General features: G+C 46.7%; 1 protein-coding gene across 1 annotated transcript in view; it reads right to left on the reverse strand.

The window, feature by feature from the left end:
- The window catches only part of ADGRB1 (adhesion G protein-coupled receptor B1), a 340,537-nt gene that overhangs the window by 119,267 nt on the left and 199,533 nt on the right, over positions 1-21,737 (reverse strand). The window contains exons 17-18 of the mRNA XM_060277561.1: positions 19,009-19,111; positions 17,913-17,956 (exon numbers count right to left, since the gene is read on the reverse strand). Of these exons, the coding sequence (XP_060133544.1) occupies positions 17,913-17,956; positions 19,009-19,111 (147 nt within the window). The remainder of the gene's footprint in view (positions 1-17,912; positions 17,957-19,008; positions 19,112-21,737) is intronic.

Consider the following 21,737-nt stretch of genomic DNA (forward strand, 5'->3'; position numbering starts at 1 on the left):
ATTAGGAATGGAACTGAAAATGAAACTGCCAATATATCTTAATGCAACCACATTTGGAATACCGAATGTTCGGTTATGGTCACCTCAGGTCGAAAAAGGGTACTGTAGAGGTCCAGAAAAGGGCAACCAAAATGCTGGGTATGTTTAGCCTGGAGAAGAGAAGGGTAAGGGGTGATATGATAGCCATGTTCAAATATATAAAAGGATGTCATATAGAGGAGGGAGAAAGGTTGTTTTCTGCTGCTCCAGAGAAGCGGACACGGAGCAATGGATTCAAACTACAAGAAAGAAGATTCCACCTCAACATTAGGAAGAACTTCCTGACAGTAAGAGCTGTTAGGCAGTGGAATTTGCTACCAAGGAGTGTGGTGGAGTCTCCTTCTTAGGAGGTCTTTAAGCAGAGGCTTGACAGGCATATGTCAAGAATGCTTTGATGGTGTATAGAAAAATATATATAATGGCAGTTCAAAAAGCCATTGATTGCTTAAATAGACAAAGGCCTGGGAGAAGCCAAATGTTTTTTGCCTGATGCCTAAACAAAGGTGCCAGGCGAGATTCTCTGGGGAATCTCCTTTCTTGTAATCTGAATCCATTGGTTCAAGTCCTATCCTCTGGAGTAGCAGGAAACAAGCTAGCTCCATCTTTAGAAATGTGCAATGGCTATTATTTTACCTCTCAGTCTTCTTGATGGTTCCTGTGTCGCAGGTGGGTTTTCTGTGGGGAGGGGATCATGGCTCACTGCATGCTCCCTAGATACCAGCTACATTATCACATATCTGGTGTGTGTGTGTGTGTGTGTGTGTGTGTGTGTGTGTGTTTTAAGGGGCTACAGAATGACTTCAATCCATCACACTTACACACACTACCCTGGGCATGCAGTTATTGCTTTCCCTTACACTAATCTATTTCTCATTCCAACTCTTTATGATGCATAAGAAGAAAATCAATTCTAAAAGAAATCCAAGGACTGACTCATTGTTTTTTTTTTTAGGTCACAGTTTCTACAACTTTGGTGTGCTTGAGTGAGTGATGCCTCCCCCTAGTGGCAGGTCTTGGGAGAGAGAGAGAGAGAGAGAGAGAGAGCACAGCTCCCAATTCACCTCCAAATCTGTGTTTTCTAGAGGGATCTATTGCTGGGAAAACACAGAAAGCATTCCATCTCTTCAATAAAAGGGGGTGGGGCTTGGTTTATACAAAGATTTCAATTGCATAATAATTGACCTGCAGGATCAGAGCAAGGGCCAGCTACCCAATCATTCTGTTTCCATCGGTGTCCAATAATAATAATAATGATAATAATAACAACAACAACAACAACAACAACAACAACAACAACTTATTATTTATACCCCACCCATCTGGCTGGGTTTCCCCAGCCACTCTGGGCGGCTTCCAACAGAAAAATAAAACACAATAATCTATTAAACATTAAAAGTTATCGGCCTTCCAGTTTGATGCTGGTGGCATCCCTTGAAACACATAGTCTCAATTTATCTTTACTACAGAAGAACATAAGAAGTGCCTTCTGGATCAGGCCACTCTGGTCCAGCATCCTGTTCTCACAGCGGTGACCAGATATCTGTGTGAAACCCGCAAGCAGGATTTGAGCACAACAGACTTCTCCCCACCTGCGGCTTCCAACAACTGCTGCTTCCATCATAGCTATTAGCTGTTGGTGGATTTATGGAATCATCTAAGGCAGCCTTTGCCATCCTGTGGCTTCCGGCTGTTTTGGATCACAACTCCCAGTAGCCCAGCTACCATGGGCTGGCCACGCCTGATGGGAGTTGACAAAGACTTCCTTAAGCTTAGGAGGCATACTAATCATTTCTTGTATCGGTGAGTTCCACATGTTAAGATTTTTGAAGGAAACTGTTCAGAGGGGAAAGAAGGATAGCGCTTGCCTTCAGACACAAAAACATACGTGTTGAAAGTGGTTCCTTCTACATGCCACTTCTAGCATCTACTAAATGATGACAGTGAAATGATTGCAGAAGCACACATCAATTATTTTCAGCAAGGAGAAATACACACACACACAGAGAGAGAGAGAGAGAGAGAGAGAGAGAGAGAGAGAGAGAGAGAGAGAGAGAGAGAGAGAGAGAGAATGAGGGCTGTGTTAGACTACCACTTGCACCCCTTGTTAGAGGCAATGGAAACTTTTCTGAGGAACTTGGAGAGCCCACCTCAAAGGAGTGCTGATATTTTAGAACCCCTAAATTCTTCTCCAGCTTGGGTGGTTGCTGAGACCCCACTGCTGCTACCTAGGAAGATGCCTATACAAAGCTAGATCATCAGTCCATCTAGCTTGATATAAAAAGGTAAAAAAGGTAAAGGACCCCTGGACGGTTAAGTCCAGTCAAAGGCGACTATGGGGTTGCGACGCTCATCTCGCTTTCAGGCTGAGGGAGCCGTCCACAGACAGCTTTCCGGGTCATGTGGCCAGCAGCACTGAACCGCTTCTGGTGCAATGGGACAACGTGACAGAAACCAGAGTGCACGGAAACACCATTTACCTTCCTACTGCAGTGGTACCTATTTATCTACTTGCACTTTGACATACTTTCGAACTGTTAAAGAATTGTAGGCTATTTGTAGATGCCAACTACACCAGTTGGACTTCCGCAGAGTAAGCACAGGTACAGCTGTAGGTTGCAGTTGAAGGCAAGCAGCTCTACACAGGAACTCACTATATACAAGTTTATTTACAAGAAAATAAATAACAAGAACAGTAATCCTCTCTACCTCTAACATAAACTCACCACACAGTCCACCATCTCCTACCTCTCCACACAGAGCACATTTTGGTCTCAGTTTTTATTGTTCTCTCCATCCAATCAGCTAGCTGTTGCTAGGCAGACTTTCAATTACGTAAGGTGCTGAGTCATTCCCCAGGTGCTTAATTGGTGTGGTGTGTTGAGCTGCAAGTTTACACAGAAACCAAAACTCTAACACCCCCTCACAGCGAACACACCTAAGCAATTAGCTCCTGAGCATGAGCAAAGTGCTTTTAACTTATTTTTCAAACAAACCCAACTTATCGCACATCAGTTTGTTTTTCACACATGCCAATGGCTTGGTCATGACATCTGCAATGTTTTGATCACTGGATACATAAACACATTCAATTGCCTTGTTCTCAACATTGCATCTCACATTTTGATATTTTACAGACACGTGTTTTGACTTAGACTTAAAGCTCTGTGTATTGCTCAAAGTGATACAAGCTTGATTATCAATACAAACCTTTACAGGCTCATTACAGTTTATCCCTAGATCATTTAACAATTGTCTGAAAAAACACAATTCATTACACAATTCGCTCAGAGCGGCGTATTCGGCCTCAGTGGATGACACACTGACAATGGATTGGCGTCTCGATTTCCATTCAATTAGTGCCCCACCAAACATGATCACTAGACCAGTAACTGATTTTCGACTAGGTAAATTTGCCCAGTCACTGTCTGAATAGCATTGTAACACCTCTTCACCTGTTGAACTAAACCTCAACACGTAGTCAATCGTGTGTTGGAGATAGCGAAAAACACGCTTTACAGCTTTCCAAGCATTGACTGTTGGTTTAGCAACCTGTCTTGAGAGAATACCAACAGCATAGCTTATATCAGGGCGACTCCACTGTGCTAGATATAGTAAGCTTCCAATCGCTGACTGATACAGCTCTGGCTGATCAAACTCTGTGCTGTCATTAGTGTGCAGTGACTTAATGAAACCTGGCTCCATGGGTGTGGTCACCCCTTTGCAATCCTGCATGCCGTAATTATTTAACATCTGTTTGATTTTGCTTTTCTGACTTATCAAACAACTATTATCATCCGCCCAGCACGTTTCCAAACCCAAATACATTTTTACGGGACCAAGAACTTTAACCTTGAACTTTTTAGCTAATTGTGTGGCAAACTTTTTTGTCTGTGCCTCTGTGTTACATATGTATAAAAGATCATCAACGTAAATTACGCAGAACTGTTGTGACAAACCTGACCCTTTAACATACACACAGTTATCAGCAATGCTGCGCTGGAAACCAAGTGAAATTAACACACTGTCCAGACATTTGTTCCAGGCATTTGCTGACTGACGTAGCCCATAAAGTGCTTTGTTCAATTTCCACACTTTGTTTGCTCCTGACTCAAATCCTGGTGGTTCTGCTAAATAAATGTCTTCTGTCAAAGAAGCATGTAAATACGCAGTTTGAATATCGAAATGATTGACCCTGAGTCTGCGTTTAGATGCAATTGCCAGCAACAAACGCACACTACCACTTTTAGCTGTGGGAGCAAAGATTTCGTCGAAATCAAGTCCTGGCCGTTGTGAAAAGCCTTGGGCTACAAGCCTTGCCTTGTATTTGTAACCACCAACTGACAAAGGCTTTAGTTTGTACACCCATCTGCACCCCACAATTTTAACTCCTTTGGGTGGTGACATGGCTGTAAAAACATCATGTTCTCTAAGAGAATCCATCTCTTCCCTCATGGCCTGCATCCAGAGATTTGCTTGTTCCTCTGGAAGTTTCAAAACCTCCTGGAAACTCTGAGGTTCACAGGCTACATGAAAAACATTGGCTGTGTCAGGGGAAAATCTGGAATTCCCTTGTTCTCCCTCTTAGAACGTCTTGGAGAAAAACTTTCTTCCTCTTTATTCTTATCCCCCTCAGTCTCCAGCCCCCCTTGCCGTTGCTTGGCAACAGGCAAACTATCCTCCTGCTCTGAGTCTGAAGATAACACTCTTTTCTTTCCTCTTTGCACCTGCACTTCCTTATCTTCCTCCCCCTCAGAATCTGTACTCCCTCCTCTTTGCTCTTTAGTGCCAGTAAACTTTTGAGAAGGTTGTAACCAGACTTCTGAGTTAGCGTGCAGTTTCTCCCAGCCCTTTTGCTCACAAAATGTTGCGTTTCTGGAGATTACAAGCCCACTCTGCCCTTCAGCAAACCGGTACCCTTTGCCAAGATCTTGGTACCCGACAAACACAAGCAGCTTGGACTTAGGGTCACCTTTGCGTCTCTGGGCTTTGGGAATGTGTACCCAGGCCTGTACTCCAAATGTACGCAGGTGGTCAACCTTAGGCTGTTTTTTAAACAATTCAAAGTATGGAGTTGTACCAATGGCACTATGGAACAACCTGTTCTGTAAATAATTCGCGGTTAACATTGACTCCGCCCAATAACCCATTGAAAGACCTGCGTCCTCAAGCATGGCATACATCATATCCTGTAAAAATCTCCCTTTTCTTTCTGCAAGGCCGTTCTCTTCAGGACTAAAAGGATTTGTTTTCCTATGCCCTATGCCCTTCTTTTGAAGCCAATTCTGGAATGCCCCAGACAAAAATTCCCCTCCTCTGTCCGATTGAAGTTTCCTGACTTTACAGTCAAATTGCCTTTCAACCATAGCAACCCAACCTTTAAACTTGGTGAAAACTTCACCTTTATGCTTCATTGGATAACACCAGCCAAAACGCGTGGCATCATCCACAATTATAAGGGCAAAACGTGAACGACCCCTGCTCTCAGGGAACGGTCCTGACACGTCAGCATGGACTAGCTGAAATGGGATTTCAGACACCCTGTCACTTCTAGGATAAGAACCTCTGTGACTTTTAACTTTCTTGCAAACGTTACAGTCTAGATACTTTGCACAATTCTGCAACTTGCATCCTTCAGTTAAATCAGGCATTTTCAACACATTTTTCCAATTAGCATGTCCTAATCTGCGGTGAAGTAAATGAATGCAGTTTTTGTGCATAGGCTCATTCTTAAACACATTTTGAGCATTACTAACTACTGCAGAATGTTCAGAACAGTCTCTAAGCACAAACAACCCATTCTCTGGAATAGCTGTACCCAGAGTCTTTCCGTTCTTCTTAATCACACAGCAGTTGTCCTCAAAATGAACGCCAAACCCAGCTTTCATCAAACACGACACTGACATCAGATTACTGCGCAGTGACGGTACGCACAGTACATTGTCCAGGTTGGAGCGTAAACAGGCAACATAGACAGAACCCCCCGACTTTACCTCGGATTTTCTGCCATCAGCCAACGCTACCTGGCTGCGCGGTGTTGAACCCTTAGCAACAAACAACTCCTCTGAGTTCACAATGTGCCGAGAGCTCCCTGAATCAACCACCCAGGTGTTCAACCTCTCGTCAGCACACTGCGCTACGGCTGTAACAAGCTGAGCTGACTGCTTGCTCTTGCCAAACTTTTTCTTCTTTTGCTGCTGCTGCTGCTGCTGCCGCTGGCCCTGGAATCTGGTCACCTCTGGACACTGTGCCTTGAGATGTTGCGTTGACCCACACCGGAAACAACGACGAACAACGTAGGCCGATTCCTCACCAGGCGCTGGACGCTGACGCTGTTGTGGCTGCTTTTCTTGCTTCTCCCCCGGACTGTCTGCATTCCTTGCAAGCCGACCACTTGCCGAAGCCTCCGAAGCTTTATCCTCCCTCTTCTGAGCTTCCTCAAGCAAACGCCCAGTTACAAAGCTAAGAGTCAAATCCTGCTCACGAGTAGCTTCCAGCGTCAACACTAAAGTGTCCCAGCTTTCAGGAAGAGAGTTTAGGATGATGCATACCTGTTCCTCCTCATCCAGAACGCAGCCTCTTTCCTGCAGTGCCACAAACTTCATTTGCAAACTGTGCAAATGATCCTGCATGGAAACGCCTGGCTGCAGTCTCGCTCTGTACAGCGACTTTCTGATGGAGAGTCTGGAATTAGCAGTCTCACGGACGTGGAGATCCTTCAACGCCTCCCACACAGCCTTCGCAGACTTATGTGCACGTACATACGGCAACTGGGAGTCGTCTAAACCAAGTATGATGGTGGCCCTTGCTCTTTGGTCTTGGTCAAGCTCTTCCGCATCAGGCTTAGCGGGCGGTCTGTGCACTGCTTCCCAGAGATGGTCCCTCTGGAGCACAGCCTGCATCCGCTCTGACCAAAGCAAGTAGTTGTGGTTGTTCAGGCGCTCAAAAGCCATTGGATAAGGATGTGAAGCCATCTGAGAGCAATGTTCCCCACAGCAAAGCACAGCAAACACAGGAACCAGCTACTCACAGCTTCCGATAGAGAGAGGACAGAACCACAGCACCCAGCTTCCAACCGCTGCAACTGTAGTCTGTTCTTGGCAGCTCCAAGTGTCCACAGCTTCACCAGCTTACTGCCAACCTGCAAGCCAAGTCCTAGGTCTACCCACTAACTGGGCCCATAACCTGTTAAAGAATTGTAGGCTATTTGTAGATGCCAACTACACCAGTTGGACTTCCGCAGAGTAAGCACAGGTACAGCTGTAGGTTGCAGTTGAAGGCAAGCAGCTCTACACAGGAACTCACTATATACAAGTTTATTTACAAGAAAATAAATAACAAGAACAGTAATCCTCTCTACCTCTAACATAAACTCACCACACAGTCCACCATCTCCTACCTCTCCACACAGAGCACATTTTGGTCTCAGTTTTTATTGTTCTCTCCATCCAATCAGCTAGCTGTTGCTAGGCAGACTTTCAATTACGTAAGGTGCTGAGTCATTCCCCAGGTGCTTAATTGGTGTGGTGTGTTGAGCTGCAAGTTTACACAGAAACCAAAACTCTAACATGGATTTATGGAATCATCTAAGGCAGCCTTTGCCATCCTGTGGCTTCCGGCTGTTTTGGATCACAACTCCCAGTAGCCCAGCTACCATGGGCTGGCCACGCCTGATGGGAGTTGACAAAGACTTCCTTAAGCTTAGGAGGCATACTAATCATTTCTTGTATCGGTGAGTTCCACATGTTAAGATTTTTGAAGGAAACTGTTCAGAGGGGAAAGAAGGATAGCGCTTGCCTTCAGACACAAAAACATACGTGTTGAAAGTGGTTCCTTCTACATGCCACTTCTAGCATCTACTAAATGATGACAGTGAAATGATTGCAGAAGCACACATCAATTATTTTCAGCAAGGAGAAATACACACACACAGAGAGAGAGAGAGAGAGAGAGAGAGAGAGAGAGAGAGAGAGAGAGAGAGAGAGAGAGAGAGAGAGAGAATGAGGGCTGTGTTAGACTACCACTTGCACCCCTTGTTAGAGGCAATGGAAACTTTTCTGAGGAACTTGGAGAGCCCACCTCAAAGGAGTGCTGATATTTTAGAACCCCTAAATTCTTCTCCAGCTTGGGTGGTTGCTGAGACCCCACTGCTGCTACCTAGGAAGATGCCTATACAAAGCTAGATCATCAGTCCATCTAGCTTGATATAAAAAGGTAAAAAAGGTAAAGGACCCCTGGACGGTTAAGTCCAGTCAAAGGCGACTATGGGGTTGCGACGCTCATCTCGCTTTCAGGCTGAGGGAGCCGTCCACAGACAGCTTTCCGGGTCATGTGGCCAGCAGCACTGAACCGCTTCTGGTGCAATGGGACAACGTGACAGAAACCAGAGTGCACGGAAACACCATTTACCTTCCTACTGCAGTGGTACCTATTTATCTACTTGCACTTTGACATACTTTCGAACTGCTAGGTTGGCAGGAGCTGGGTCAGAGCAACGGGAGCTCACCCCGTCGTGGGGGTTCGAACCGCCAACCTTCTGATCGGCAAGCCCAAGAGGCTTGGTGGTTTAGACCACAGCGCCACCCACATCCCAAACTCCTTTACCTTTAGACTGATAAAGTCTATGCCAAATGGAAGCGGATCTCAGGGACTTCAGACAGGAGTCTTTCCCCAGCCCTACCTAGGAATGCCACGGATTGAACCACTGAGCCATGGTCCTTTCATTGAAACTCTCAAGGGAACGGCCATTCCCATGGGAAAGGGAGTAAGGAAATGGCAAAGTATTGTTGTTCCAGTTGCAGCTGGTGTGGCAAAGCTGCCCTTCCAATATTGGCATGACTAGTATCGGATGGGGTCATACTGGCATGACCTTGATGGGGTGGGGCAGACGAGTGGCAAGGGCAGGGTTGTAGGGAGGACCCAGCAGGGCTCCAGAGATGCATCTCCCCAGACCTGACCTTGCCGCTTGTCCATCCGGCTCAGCAACATCAAGAGTCAGGAGGACAGCTCCATAGCAGTGACACCAGTGGCCAGAGGCTGGCTCTGTGGCTCTGCCCCACAACACAACCTGCTTCTGCACTCCTCTCTTCTTCCCATCTGGCCCCTCTGTTGCTACCACCATCACAGGAATTTGCCAGATGAGAAGAGTGAAGGCGGGGAGGGTGGGTGGGTAGTGGTGGTGATTTTTCTGGTTCGCATTCGGCTTTAGCCCTACTCAGAGCAGATCCAGATGGGCACGGCTAACTTAGCTTCAGTGGGTCTATTCTGCTTAAAACAACATTGAATACAACCTTCTGAGTCTCAACTTTTTGTACTTCTTTGCAGAGGAAAAATTACTGGTAAATTAATCTGAGGTGAGCATGGGAAATCTCACAAATTCTCCTGTTATACCCAAAGGTCTCAATGTAGTGAAATGAAGAAGATTGAATCATAGAATCATAGAGTTGGAAGAGACCACAAGGGTCATCCAGTCCAACCCCCTGCCAAGCAGGAAACGCCATCAAAGCATTCTTGACATATGCCTGTCAAGCCTCTGCTTAAAGACCTCCAAAGAAGGAGACTCCACCACACTCCTTGGTAGAAAATTCCACTGCCGAACAGCTCTTACTGTCAGGAAGTTCTTCCTAATGTTTAGGTGGAATCTTCTTTCTTGTAGTTTGAATCCATTGCTCTGTGTCCGCTTCTCTGGAGCAGCAGAAAACAACCTTTCTCCCTCCTCTATATGACATCCTTTTATATATTTGAACATGGCTATCATATAACCCCTTAACCTTCTCTTCTCCAGGCTAAACATACCCAGCTCCCTAAGCCGTTCCTCATAAGGCATCGTTTCCAGGCCTTTGACCATTTTGGTTGCCTTCCTCTGGACACGTTCCAGCTTGATTGGGTGATGATCATTGCTGGATCCAAGAGCTTCCTTTCTGGATTTGAAACCTGCAGGGTCAGTGTCCGGAAGGTAATAAGAGCAACCTGGCTGCTGGAAGTGAATTACAGAAGCCATTCTCAAATCTGCTATCCATTCCAGGGTTTTGGTGGAGCCGAATAAAATCATTTGACACTTTGCTGGAACTGATTGGAGGTAGGACTGCCCATCTTTAGTTCATTGTGTGTTTTATGGTGCATTGTAAACTGCCCTGAATGCTCTTTGTGGGCGTGGGACAGAATATAAATCCCATTTTTTAAAAAAGAAAAGATAAGGGGTTGAAATGAAAGGCCATATATAAGGCAACCCTCTAACTCTTCCATGCCAGTTCAAAAAACGAAAAACACACACACTTTGCAATTGCCAAAGGAGAGAGGACAACCTCACAGTAAATTCAGAGGCCAACACATGCACCCTTCTTGAAATTTCAAAAGGAGAGATTGCAGCCTCACAATAAATTCAATGTGCACTTGGGATCTCTGGATTTGAAATGCCTGTTGGCTGGCTCCTGTTTCAGCCAACCCCTGTAAGTTAAGCCATTCAAGAGTCTGGGCAGAGTATTTGACCGTGGCTGTTTCCGTCTGCTGGGTCAAGTAAGTAATGCTGAGAAGAACTCCCATTGCATTAGCAATTCTTGGCACATTCTTAGCAAGCTGCACAAGCAACAATGAATTCAAGAGTTATACGGGGAGCAGTGTGTGCACTCTGCTGCAGGGCCAGCCTGTCCCAGACTCATGAAGCACCAAACAATTCTCTCTGTGTGCAAGGGGGTGGGGATTCTGCCATATGTCTAAGGAGCAAAGCAAATTCACCTCCTCCAGCGGGAACCACGGGGAACCAGCTGGGAAACAGTCAGTTGGAAATACTTGTGGCCTGCATTTGTACAATATCCATGATAGGGGAGGAGCCTCAGGCAAAAAGCCTGAGTTACCTGTTCACAAGTACACCACACACAAGGTATACATGCACACATTTGCAAGGTATACATTATATGCAGGTAGATGCATTCTGCATATTCGCTGCTGTGTGGTGACCATAAATTTTAGAAAGCCTGAAATCACCAGAGCTCCATCTCCATTTATGAATGTAAGAAGAGCCTGTTGGCTCAGGTCAACGAGCCATCTAGCCCAGCATCCTCTTCTCATAGAAGCCAACCAGTTGCCTCTACTGGGAAACCTGCAAGATGGACTGGAGCAGGAGACCTCTCCCCTCCTGTGGTTTCCAGCAACTGGCATTCAGAAGGATTCCTACCTTCAACTTCGGAGGCAAAGCATAGCCATCATGGCGAATCCTCCATGAATTGGTCTGATCCTTTCTCAAAGTCGGTGGCTACCACTATCTCCTCTGGCAGCGAGTTCCACAGTTCCATAAGAACAAAAGAGCAACCTCCTGGATCAGGCCAAAAGCCCATCTAGCCCAACGTCCTGTCCTCACAGTGGCTGACCAGTTCCCTTTGGGAGTTGAGCACAAGAGCCCTCTCTCCTACGGGAGGGGAGCAACTAGTTTTCAGAAGCATTGCTGTCTCTGATGGGAGGCAGAGTAGAGCCATCATGCCTAGTAGCCCTTTCATCTATGCATTTGTCTAAACCGTGTATTTGTGTATTTGTTTAATTTACAACACAACCCCCCCTCTCTCTTGCCACCTCTGCATACCCTCCAACATAACTCTGCCCAAATCCAGGACAATGCCTGTGAGGTTCTCTCCTCTTTGTGCACAGCCACCAACCACCCTGGCTGTGGGTCAAGTGGCGCAGGGCTCACAGATCCCTAGTACATGCGCTCTGCTCTCTCCAGTGGTTCTGGGGCTGTGAGAGGTGAAGCGGAGGGTTGTCCTCACTTCCTCACTCCGACCCATCACATCAACATTGTTCTGCTCCCAACTGCACACTCTGATTGGAGGAGAGCCTGGCTTCTCCCAGCACCCTCTGCGGCTGACTTCTTTCCCCACTAAAGACACTGAGAAGAGAGGGAAGTTGCGCTCCTCACCATCGGAAGCCCAAGAGCAGATGCATGGATCCCAGGGCATTCCAGGATCCAATCGGAACCTGGGATGGCTTCTTTAAATCCGTGATGTCCCGGTCAAAATGGGACAATTGTGCGGTATGCGTATGGATCAAGTGCAGAGAACGACACATCTTTGCCACTGTGTGTGTGTGCTCAAGAAGGACACACATTCAAACCTGATGCCAGTCAGGTCAACAATGGCTCTTAGCCATCGTGTCTCCACTCGCCACCCCCATCCCCAGGGGAAAGGAGAGGTAACTAATAATACTCTACCAGCAGTTCTCAGCTGAGGCCTGGTTCAGGGTGGCTGCAAATCTCCTCCTCACTCCTTTGCACCCTCCCTCGATGAGGATATTTTCTCCGGCTTTCGGGATCCGTGGCCTCTTCCAGTTAAATTGCCAGAGCTAATTTATTCCCTCCCACAGACTGCCGTGGGCACCTCCCTGCCTCTTTCTCTCGCTCTCCACAACTCAGTCCCGTCCCATTTACCCCCCCCCCCCCCACACACACACACACCTCCAAGGCCAGTAAAACTGACTAACTCACAGGCCTGACCGCTTCAGAGAGGCCATGTGACTCGTAAGCATGGAAACCCATAATGAGGCCCCCACATCGCTGGTGCACAACAGGAGGCACCCAGGAGTCTGAAAACTGGACACTTCCCAAGGAGGTTGGTAGAAGAGTGGGGGGGTAGTCTCCTCCTCCCCCCCCCCAGACCCTTAGAAAAGGAGAGGTGGAGCAGGAAAATGAGCATAAAGTGGGAATCGGGAAGATAAACACCCACAAGCAATGCAGAGATGAGGGGGGCAAAACCACAGCATCCCCCCCCCCCCTGAATTGAGAGTCCTGGCATCAACATGTAGGGCATGTTGGTGAGCTGAATGCCACAGGCCAGCCAGCTAACCCTGGGCATTGTTAGGTATTCAGAGGAGGGAGGGCACAGCGAAGGGATGTTTTCCTCTTCTCAAGTGTTTGGAGAGGCGGGGAAATGGGGACATGCCGATCTGAACTTAATTCGGGGGGGGGGAGGGAGACAGAACCACCAGACCTCTGTTTCCATGGTGCGATTACGCTCTTTACATTTTGCACCTTGCCATAGCTGGCCTCTTTTAAGGGCGACATATGGGAAGAGAATAAATGGAGTGGGGGCATCATTGTCTCTAACGCAATGAGGGGAGGGAGATGTCTGAATAGTCTTCCTTCCGTTCATTTCCATCGGATCTTTCACACGAGAAAATTTCCCAGAAAACTGCGTGTCAAGTGAAAGAACTCTGCAGACAATATTTGGGGTGGTCAACCTATGGGTCGAAGGGTGAATGTGGGGCTCGGCCTCATTGGGAAAGCCCTCGGTAAGTGGTCAGACCTTTTGGAAGAGCCATGTGTGGTTCACCTCCTAGCCTGATGGGTAGCGATGAAGAAGAGAGAATTGGGTGTCAGGGAGAGAGAGAGAGAGAGAGAGAGAGAGAGAGAGAGAGAGAGAGAGAGAGAGAGAGAGAGAGAGAGGAGTGTCAGAAAGAAAGTGAATGGGGTGTCAAATAGAGAAAGGGAGAGGAAGAAAAAGGAGTGTCAGAGACAGACAGACCTGCCTCTTTCAGGTCTTTCCCTGTACACTCTTTGCTGCTGCTTCAACCACTGTATGTATGTGGCTCCCAGCCAATTATCCCCAAGGGAACAAGGAACATAACAGAAAAAGAGGCTTCACATCCATCCCCACCCCCCGTATCTTCACATGAAGTTCTGAGAATCAAGATATTTAAGGTCTACATTTGCATCAGGCTCTGCCTCCAGAGAATTCACTTCTCACACACATTACAGCTTTGGCTTGGATACAAGTATTTAAAGGAGATTCCGACTAAACATCAGGGGAAACTTTACGACAGTAAGAACTCTTTGACAGTGGAACAAATTCCCTTGGAGGTTTTTAAGCAGAATTTGGATAGTCACCTGTTGCGGATGCTATAGTTGAGATTCCTGCATTGCAGGGGGTTGGTCTAGATGACCCTCGGGATCCCTTCCAACTCTACAGTTCTATGATTCTATGGGGCTGGGAGGGGCAAAAGCTTCCATTATACCCTTGCTTATTCCGTCTGTGGCAGCATTATAAGCCCAGCCCCATGGTTCTAGGCCAGGTGTGGGGACACTTTGGCCCTCCAAAAGCTGCCAAACTACAACTCCCATCAGCCCCTGCAAGCATGGCCAATGACTCTGGGCGTTGGCAGCTGTAAGTTCGGCAACATCTGAAGGGCAAAGGGTTCCCCACACCTGTTCTAGGTAACTGATTGGGCCTAGATAATCAGAAATGGATGCAGAGGAAATAAATAGAGAGTAACTACTCTTCTTCTCCTTTGTGGATTTGAGGAACATGGGGAGGTTCTTGTTTTGTAGTTCAATTTCCTTTGGTACCTTATTCAGCCATCCTGTTATAGCTGATCACTCATTTTCAAGTGGCTTAGGGCTGTGTGCAGATGTTGTCTACCTGAAGGAGCGTCTCCACCTCCATAGTTTTGCCTGGACACTGAGGTCCAGCACCGAGGGCCTTCTAGCGGTTCCCTCGTTGTGAGATGCCAAGTTGTAGGGAACTAGGCCAAGGGCCTTATCGGTGGTGGCACCCGTCCTGTGGAACGCCCTCCCATCAGATGTCAAAGAGAAAAACAACTACCAGACTTTTAGAAGACATCTGAAGGCAGCCCTGTTTAGGGAGGCTTTTAATGTTTAATAGATCACTGTGTTTTATTTTTCTGTTGGAAGCCGCCCAGAGTGGCTGGGGAAACCCAGCCAGATGGGCGGGGTATAAATAATAAATTATTATTAGTAGTAGTATTATGACATCAAGTCAACTTCCCTTATCCCATCTATCATCAATGAATGACATGCATTCGGATGGTCCCCAAATCCATTGAGGGCAGGGTGCTTTTGAGTTAGTTTCTTAGAAGGATGACCGCGGGGATGTGAGAATTTCCCCTATGACCCACCCTTCCAGTCCCTCCTCTTTGAACTGCAAATCCCAACACTTCCCCGCCAGCCTAGAATAATAGAATTGAAGCTAAAAGACCGCAGGAGTCCTGCAATACAGGAATCACAGCTAAAGAAGACCTGACAGGTGGCCATCCAACCTCTACTTAAAACCTTCCAGGGAAGGAAAGTCCACAACCTTAGGAGGTGGGTCATTCCACTGTTGAACAACTCTCACCTTCAGAATATTCTTCCTAAGTTTTAGTCAGAATCTCCTTTCTTGTAACTTGAATTCATTAGATCTGTTCCTACCCTCTGGAACAGTGGAAAACAAACTTGCTCCATCTTCCATGTGACAGCCTTTTAGATATCTGAAGATGTCTACCATATCACCTCCCCTCTTTTCCAGGCTAAACATACCCAACTCCTTCAACTGCTCCTCATCAGGCTTGGTTTTGAGACCCTTGATCATCTTGGCAGTCCTCCTCTGCACACCTTCCAGTTTATCAATATCCTCCTTAAGCTGTGGTGCAAAGAACTGGACACAGGACTCCAGGTATGGTCTGACCAAGGCAGAATAGAGCACTGATAGTATTACTCTCTTCATCCTGGACAAGCCCTGAGCTTCCTCCACGTTGAGGAGGCTGCATGCCCATCCTTACAAGCCACCCCAAAGGAAGCCTTTCCCAAAGTTTTACGCCAGAGGAGATTTGGCAGCCTTTCAAGGCAACGGGGGAAGGCGTTTGTCGAGACATCCACTCAAACTGTGCCGCTAAGCAGTTAATAATTACTTCCTATGAACACCCCTGGAAACACACAGCATCGTAACCCAGAATCGTTCCACGCTCACAGCTTTCAATTTTGCCAGCTTCTGCAAAGCTCATTAATCACACACGCTATTCCAAACACAAACAAGCACTGGCTCCCCCAGCTTGTCCAATTCAAATATAAAAGGCGGGGCACGAAGGAGGAGGAAGGGGAGGGCTGGCTCACCAGAGCGACATGCAGTCACCCAAGCAGGCTGGATTTATTAAATCAAAGAGCCATTATTAACAATGCAGCTTAAATATCTATCTAAATGCAAATGAGCACATGATGGCTTGTAGGGTTCCCCTCCCCCCCTGTCATGTCCCTTCTTGTTTTTTTTAAAAAAGGATTCAGAGACTTCATGTTCGTATTTTGGAAAGACTATTTTTTTCCCTTTCTTTCTGAGAAAGAAGGACACAAACCTGAAAATAAAGACAGGTGTCTCAGGAACCGGGGCTTTAAGGGACAACCCGTCATGATCTGTGTATTTAAATAACCCTTACAGGAGTTATTAAAGTGGATCAGGCTTAATACTATGCTAACTATATGGCTGAACCTGTTGCCAAAGGTAAAAGGACCCCTGACCATTAGGTCCAGTCGCAGATGACTCTGGGGTTGCAGCGCTCATCTCGCTTTACTGGCCGAGGGAGCCGGCGTTTGTCCGCAGACAGCTTCCGGGTCATGTGGCCGGCATGACTAAGCTGCTTCTGGCGAACCAGAGCAATGCACGGAAACACCGTTTACCTTCCCGCCGGAGCGGTACCTATTTATCTACTTGCACTTTGACATGCTATCAAACTGCTAGGGGGGCAGGAGCAGGGACCGAGCAACAGGAGCTCACCCCGTCGTGGGGATTCGAACCGCCGACCTTCTAATCAGCAAGCCCTAGGCTCTGCGGTTTAATCCACAGCGCCACCCACATCCCTTGTTGTCAAAGGTAAACATATCAGTGCCCTTCCAGACAAAGGTATTATGTGTCTTGGGATCTCATGTCCTGCAAGTGGAGAGGTGGCCAACCCTGGACTGGGTTATACCCCCCTGGAAAGAGCAAGTTGGTAGTTTGTGGGGTGCTCCTCATTTCGACATTCTCACTGGAGGCCCAGGTGGCCTCAGTGGCCTTTTTCCAAATCGGGCTGATTTGCCAGCTATGACCCCTTTGCGGTGGTAACTTCCAAGTTGAATGATTGCAACATGTACTATGTGGGGCTGCCTTTGAAGCCTGAAGACCTCAAGGCCACGACCATAAACACTCAATTTTAAGGCTAATTCCCCCGCTCCTTGACTCCTGATCACCTGCCCTTGCCTGTGATCTGATGGTGTTTGGTTTCCATAAAGGTTTCCCCCAATGAACTACCTGGCAATCATGTGAGCTGCCAGATTCTGGCTCCCCAGTCACACACACACACACACACATGCCATCCTGCAATGAATCAGCGGCCACAAGCAGGGAGCAATCATCATCAATCCCACTTCCTCAGCATGGGAAGATGTACTATGCAAGGCACATGAGCTAGAATCTTATGTGCAATCATAAAACCTTTTATATGTCCACATTAAAGTTTTAATTTATGAAATATCCATAAGAAAGGGGAGAGCGGCTTTCCCTCAGCCAGTTGCTTCACTGTTCCTGGGATCGGTGCTTCCCCTGTGTTCTGCTCTCCCTTCCTTATGGTTTAATTTTGAGAATCTCAATAATTGGTTTTGCAATGGGCACATGGGCTGTTTCCTGAACTTACGCAATTGATTACAAATATTGTGTAACTTACATTGTCATTATGTTGTTCTGCCCCATTCATTTCAGTGTAAAGGAAACACAGTACAAATGGAAGGGGCGGGGAATGTGAACCATTACAAATCATTTGCAAACTGAAATCACAAGAATTGCATTCGATGGGTTGATGTTTGTTCTGGGCATGTGGTGAAAAAGAAGACACAAGCCATTTCCAGTCCTATTTTTAAGTTTTTGTTGAAATTCCCTGACGTCTCTGCTTGCTACACCATAAGATGGACACAGATCAGAGTGAGAATGAATTGGAAGGACCAACCGATCGCATGAGTTAAGAAACAAAGGGTGTCCGATCATTCCTTCTGTGCTGCAAATACACTCCACAATGGCAACCTTCCCCCACCCGATGAATAAATAATTCTTTTTCTTGATCCAATAGCGAGAAAAATAACCCACTGAACTTACACATCAGTTTCCTCCCATAGGATGCAGGTCTGGTTGGTAGTTCCCTGCCAGGATGAGAAAAGAGGGAAGGAGAAAAGAGCTGGTGTTGAATAGCTGACTAAGAGATCTGCTTAAATACAGGATAACATGTACTTGAATTATTATCCAGGTGAAGCAAAACTAGTCCCATGGAAACTTTAGTCCACCCCATTTCCACCTCTCCCACACTTCCTGTCGCTCCATATGAGTGAACTCCCAAACTCAACTTCCTCCAAACCACAGATAGAGAACCAATGACCCTTCCAGTGTTGTTGGCCTCCAGCTCCCATCAGCCCTTGCCAGCAGAGCCAATGTTCAGGAATTGGTGGGATCTGTCACCCAGCAATATCTAGAGTGGAGATCTTCATCTTTCAGTGTCCCCAGATGTAAATAGAATCATAGAATTGCAGCGTTGGAAGGAAATCCCAAGGGTCATCTAGTACAATACCCTGAAATGAAGGACCTACAGCTGAAGAATCTCTGACAGATGGCCATCCAACCTCCACGCAAAGGCCTCCAATGAAGGAGAGCCCTACACCTTCCATGGGTGTCCGTTCCACTGTTGAATAGCTCCCGCCGTCAGAAAGTTCTTCCTAAGGTTTAGTCAGAATCTCCTTTCTTGTAATTTGAATCCATTGGTTTGGGTCTGACCCTCTGGAGCAGCAGAAAACTAGCTTGCTCCATCTTCCATGTGGCAGCCCTTCAGATGTTAATTCAGATGTTGTTGCCGAACTCCAAGTCCCATCAGTCCCAGCTGAGCCAAATATCAAGTTGATGGAAGTTGTAGTCCTGCAACATGTGGGGACCCAGCCTTGGAGACAACTGATCTAGAAGACCATAGGGGATCTAGAAGATCCCATCCTTTCTATATGCCTTTACTATTTAAAAACAAAGCAACCGATGCATTTCTGTTTTCAAGTTTAGCCACCTCCCCCAAAAAACATTCAACCTCTCAAAACACAATGTTTCTTCCTAGGCTCAGATGTCATATAAATAATAGGGTTTTGTGGTGGTGGCGGCTATATTGAACTTCATTCATATCAGCAACATTTTCCTCTTCAGTGAAGTAGGTGCTTACATTGTACAAATGGGAGAACTCAATTTCCATTGGGGTGAGCAGTGAGCGGGGAGCTGGTTTCACAGTCACAGAGATGACTCTGGAATTCAGAACTGTAGTATTTCTAGGGAGAAAACACAGCATGTCAAAAGGCAGCAAAGGGGCAGAATGGAGAGAAGTCACAGCAACGGAGAGAAACTCCCATGACATTATTCATTTCCAAGTGTTGTGATTCCACCTTTGCACAAAATCTGCTCAAGGCAGTTTGCGATCAGCATGGCACACTTTAAAACTGATGGATTAAACAACAATGTCGAAACAATGAAATAAATCACAAGGAGACAAAAGGCCAGCAGCGAAAATCACAATATCGTTACCCAGAAGCTTGAGAGAACAAAGCAACCAGGTGACTAAATGAGAAACATATAACAATAAAAGCTCCTAGGCAGATAAGAACATAGCAAAGAGCAGGATCAGGTTAAAGGTTCATCTCTATTATGTAGCAAAACCCTGTAGAATATGTGGAGTTTGCAATATTGAATATCAATATTAGACAGAGAGTCGTGGTAGGGTCTTCTTGGTGGTGGCTCCTTGACTATGAAATTCCCTCCCATTGGAGTTACTCTTATCCCCTTCAGCAACTTATTTTCACAGTGGCCAACCAGATGACTCTATAAGAAGCCCACAAGGAGAATATGAGTGCAAAAGCCTTCTCCCTACTTCTGATTCCCAACAATCAGTATTCAGAAGCATTACTGCCTCTGATCATGGCGGCAGAGCATAGCCATCATAGCAAGTAGCCATTGACAGCCTCGTCCCCCATGAATCTGTCTAATTTTCTTCTGAAGTTGATGGCCATCACTACTTTTTGTGAAGGCGAATGCCACAGTTTATGCTGCTGTGGAGATATTGCCAAAGAGTTTGTACAGGCAAGCCCTGATTTGTGTAGGGGTTGTGTTCTGGGTCAATGCATGCTTGCATGAAATAGCATGCAGTCAAAACACCTCGCTCCGCCCTGTTTCATCCCTGCTCCGCCCTGCCCTTTTAGTGATGTCTTTTATGACATTCTCGGTCACTTCCGGGTTTGGCGCTATGTGTGTGTATGATCACACATATATTGGTCATGCCTAAAACAGGGATTGCCTGTACTACAAACAGGGTCCCACCACAGAGAAAACTATCTGCCTAATCTCTGGAGCCTGGACTACTCAGGACAGGGAATTGGTGTTTGGATTTAAGGGTGCCTTTAATGAATGGGTAGGCTCATATGGGGAAAGGAGGTGCTAGATTTATTTATCTATATGTGAAATTTATTCCCTGGTCTTCATCCTAAATGGATCACAAGCTGTACACTACATTAAAAGAACCACAAAATATTGAAACAGCTGAATTTTGGAATCCAGCTTTGTATGCAGCACCCTTCCATTTGCTCCTCTCAACACAAGGCCCATACATGAAAACAGAGCTGGTACCAGACTTCATGGATTTTTAGTGCAGTTTAACTGAAGGAGAAAACCCCTTCATCTTCATTGCAGCAGCATTGCCAGCCTCTTCTCCTGCCCTGGCTCTGCCTGGCTGTTGGGGGGGGGAGCAGGTCAGGCTGTTGAGGGGCACTTCTGAGCCCTGGGACCCTCATCAAGTGCCAGCTCAAAATCCCAAAGGCTTGGCAGAGGTGCTTGCAATTGCCAACAAACCAACTCAGCTAATCTCTGGCACTGGAGGACTGGTAACCACAGGTCTTTCTGAGATGATAGGATGCTGGAAATCCATAACTACTTTGTAGGTGGTGTGTTGTGTCATTGTCAACATTTCACAGATGGGATAGGGTTGCGTGTCCACTGACTTCCCAAAGGACACCTACTGAGTTCATGGCTGTGGCGGGATTCGAACCAGGGGTCTGTCCAGCTCACAACCTCACCTGCGACACTGCCCAGTCATCAAGATGTCCAATAACTTTTCAACACCGCACTTGTTTATGGCTTGCTGCATTTAATTCACATCTCCACCCGGGGATTGATCTCCCAAGCGGATCCCAAAGAGGGGACACCAGAGAGTGTAGACTATTGGCTCACTAATCCGCTCCCAAGTCCCAAGCCTAGTTGCAGCTTCAAATCTGCAGGTACCTTCAATGATAACCAGCCGGGAACAAAGGCCTGGAATTTACAGGAAACACTCTCATGCTAATCAGTGCAGAACGAATCTTGAAGGTGCCAGAGGGAGGCTTAATTTGCTGCCTCAGTACCTGCCTCGGCCTTGGAGAGAAGACGGAGAGGCAGGGAAAGTGAGACGTAGAACAGAGAGATCTCTCTGTTACCATTAGAGATTGCAGGGACTCACAAGCCCCAAGGCAGCACAGAGGAAGTCGGAAGCACACAGCAGGATGGCTGTGCAGGAATACTCCCAAAGTATCACAAAAAAAGACCTCCAGAGAGCAAGCGAGACATACTCCAAGAGGAACCCCGCAGAGAGGGAACTTGGAAGAATCCTCTGCCCTAGGGAGTATGCACAAAGACATCCCCTTTTTTTTGTAAATATCCCTGCCTTCCCACATGATCATTTTCAGGACACTCGTCCATCAAAGCAGGCAGCTGATTCTCAAAAAGCAGTTCTGAATCCTTGCTCCACATCCCACATGCATTGCTGCTTGCAATTACACATCACATTCACCATTTAAATGCACAGATCCAAACTGCCGTTGCTTGCCCTGTGTGCAGTTGGCTAGCTAGAGCTTCTGGCTTTGCATTCGAAAG

This window comes from Zootoca vivipara, chromosome 8 (genome assembly GCF_963506605.1).
Source record: "Zootoca vivipara chromosome 8, rZooViv1.1, whole genome shotgun sequence".
Taxonomy (NCBI): domain Eukaryota; kingdom Metazoa; phylum Chordata; class Lepidosauria; order Squamata; family Lacertidae; genus Zootoca; species Zootoca vivipara.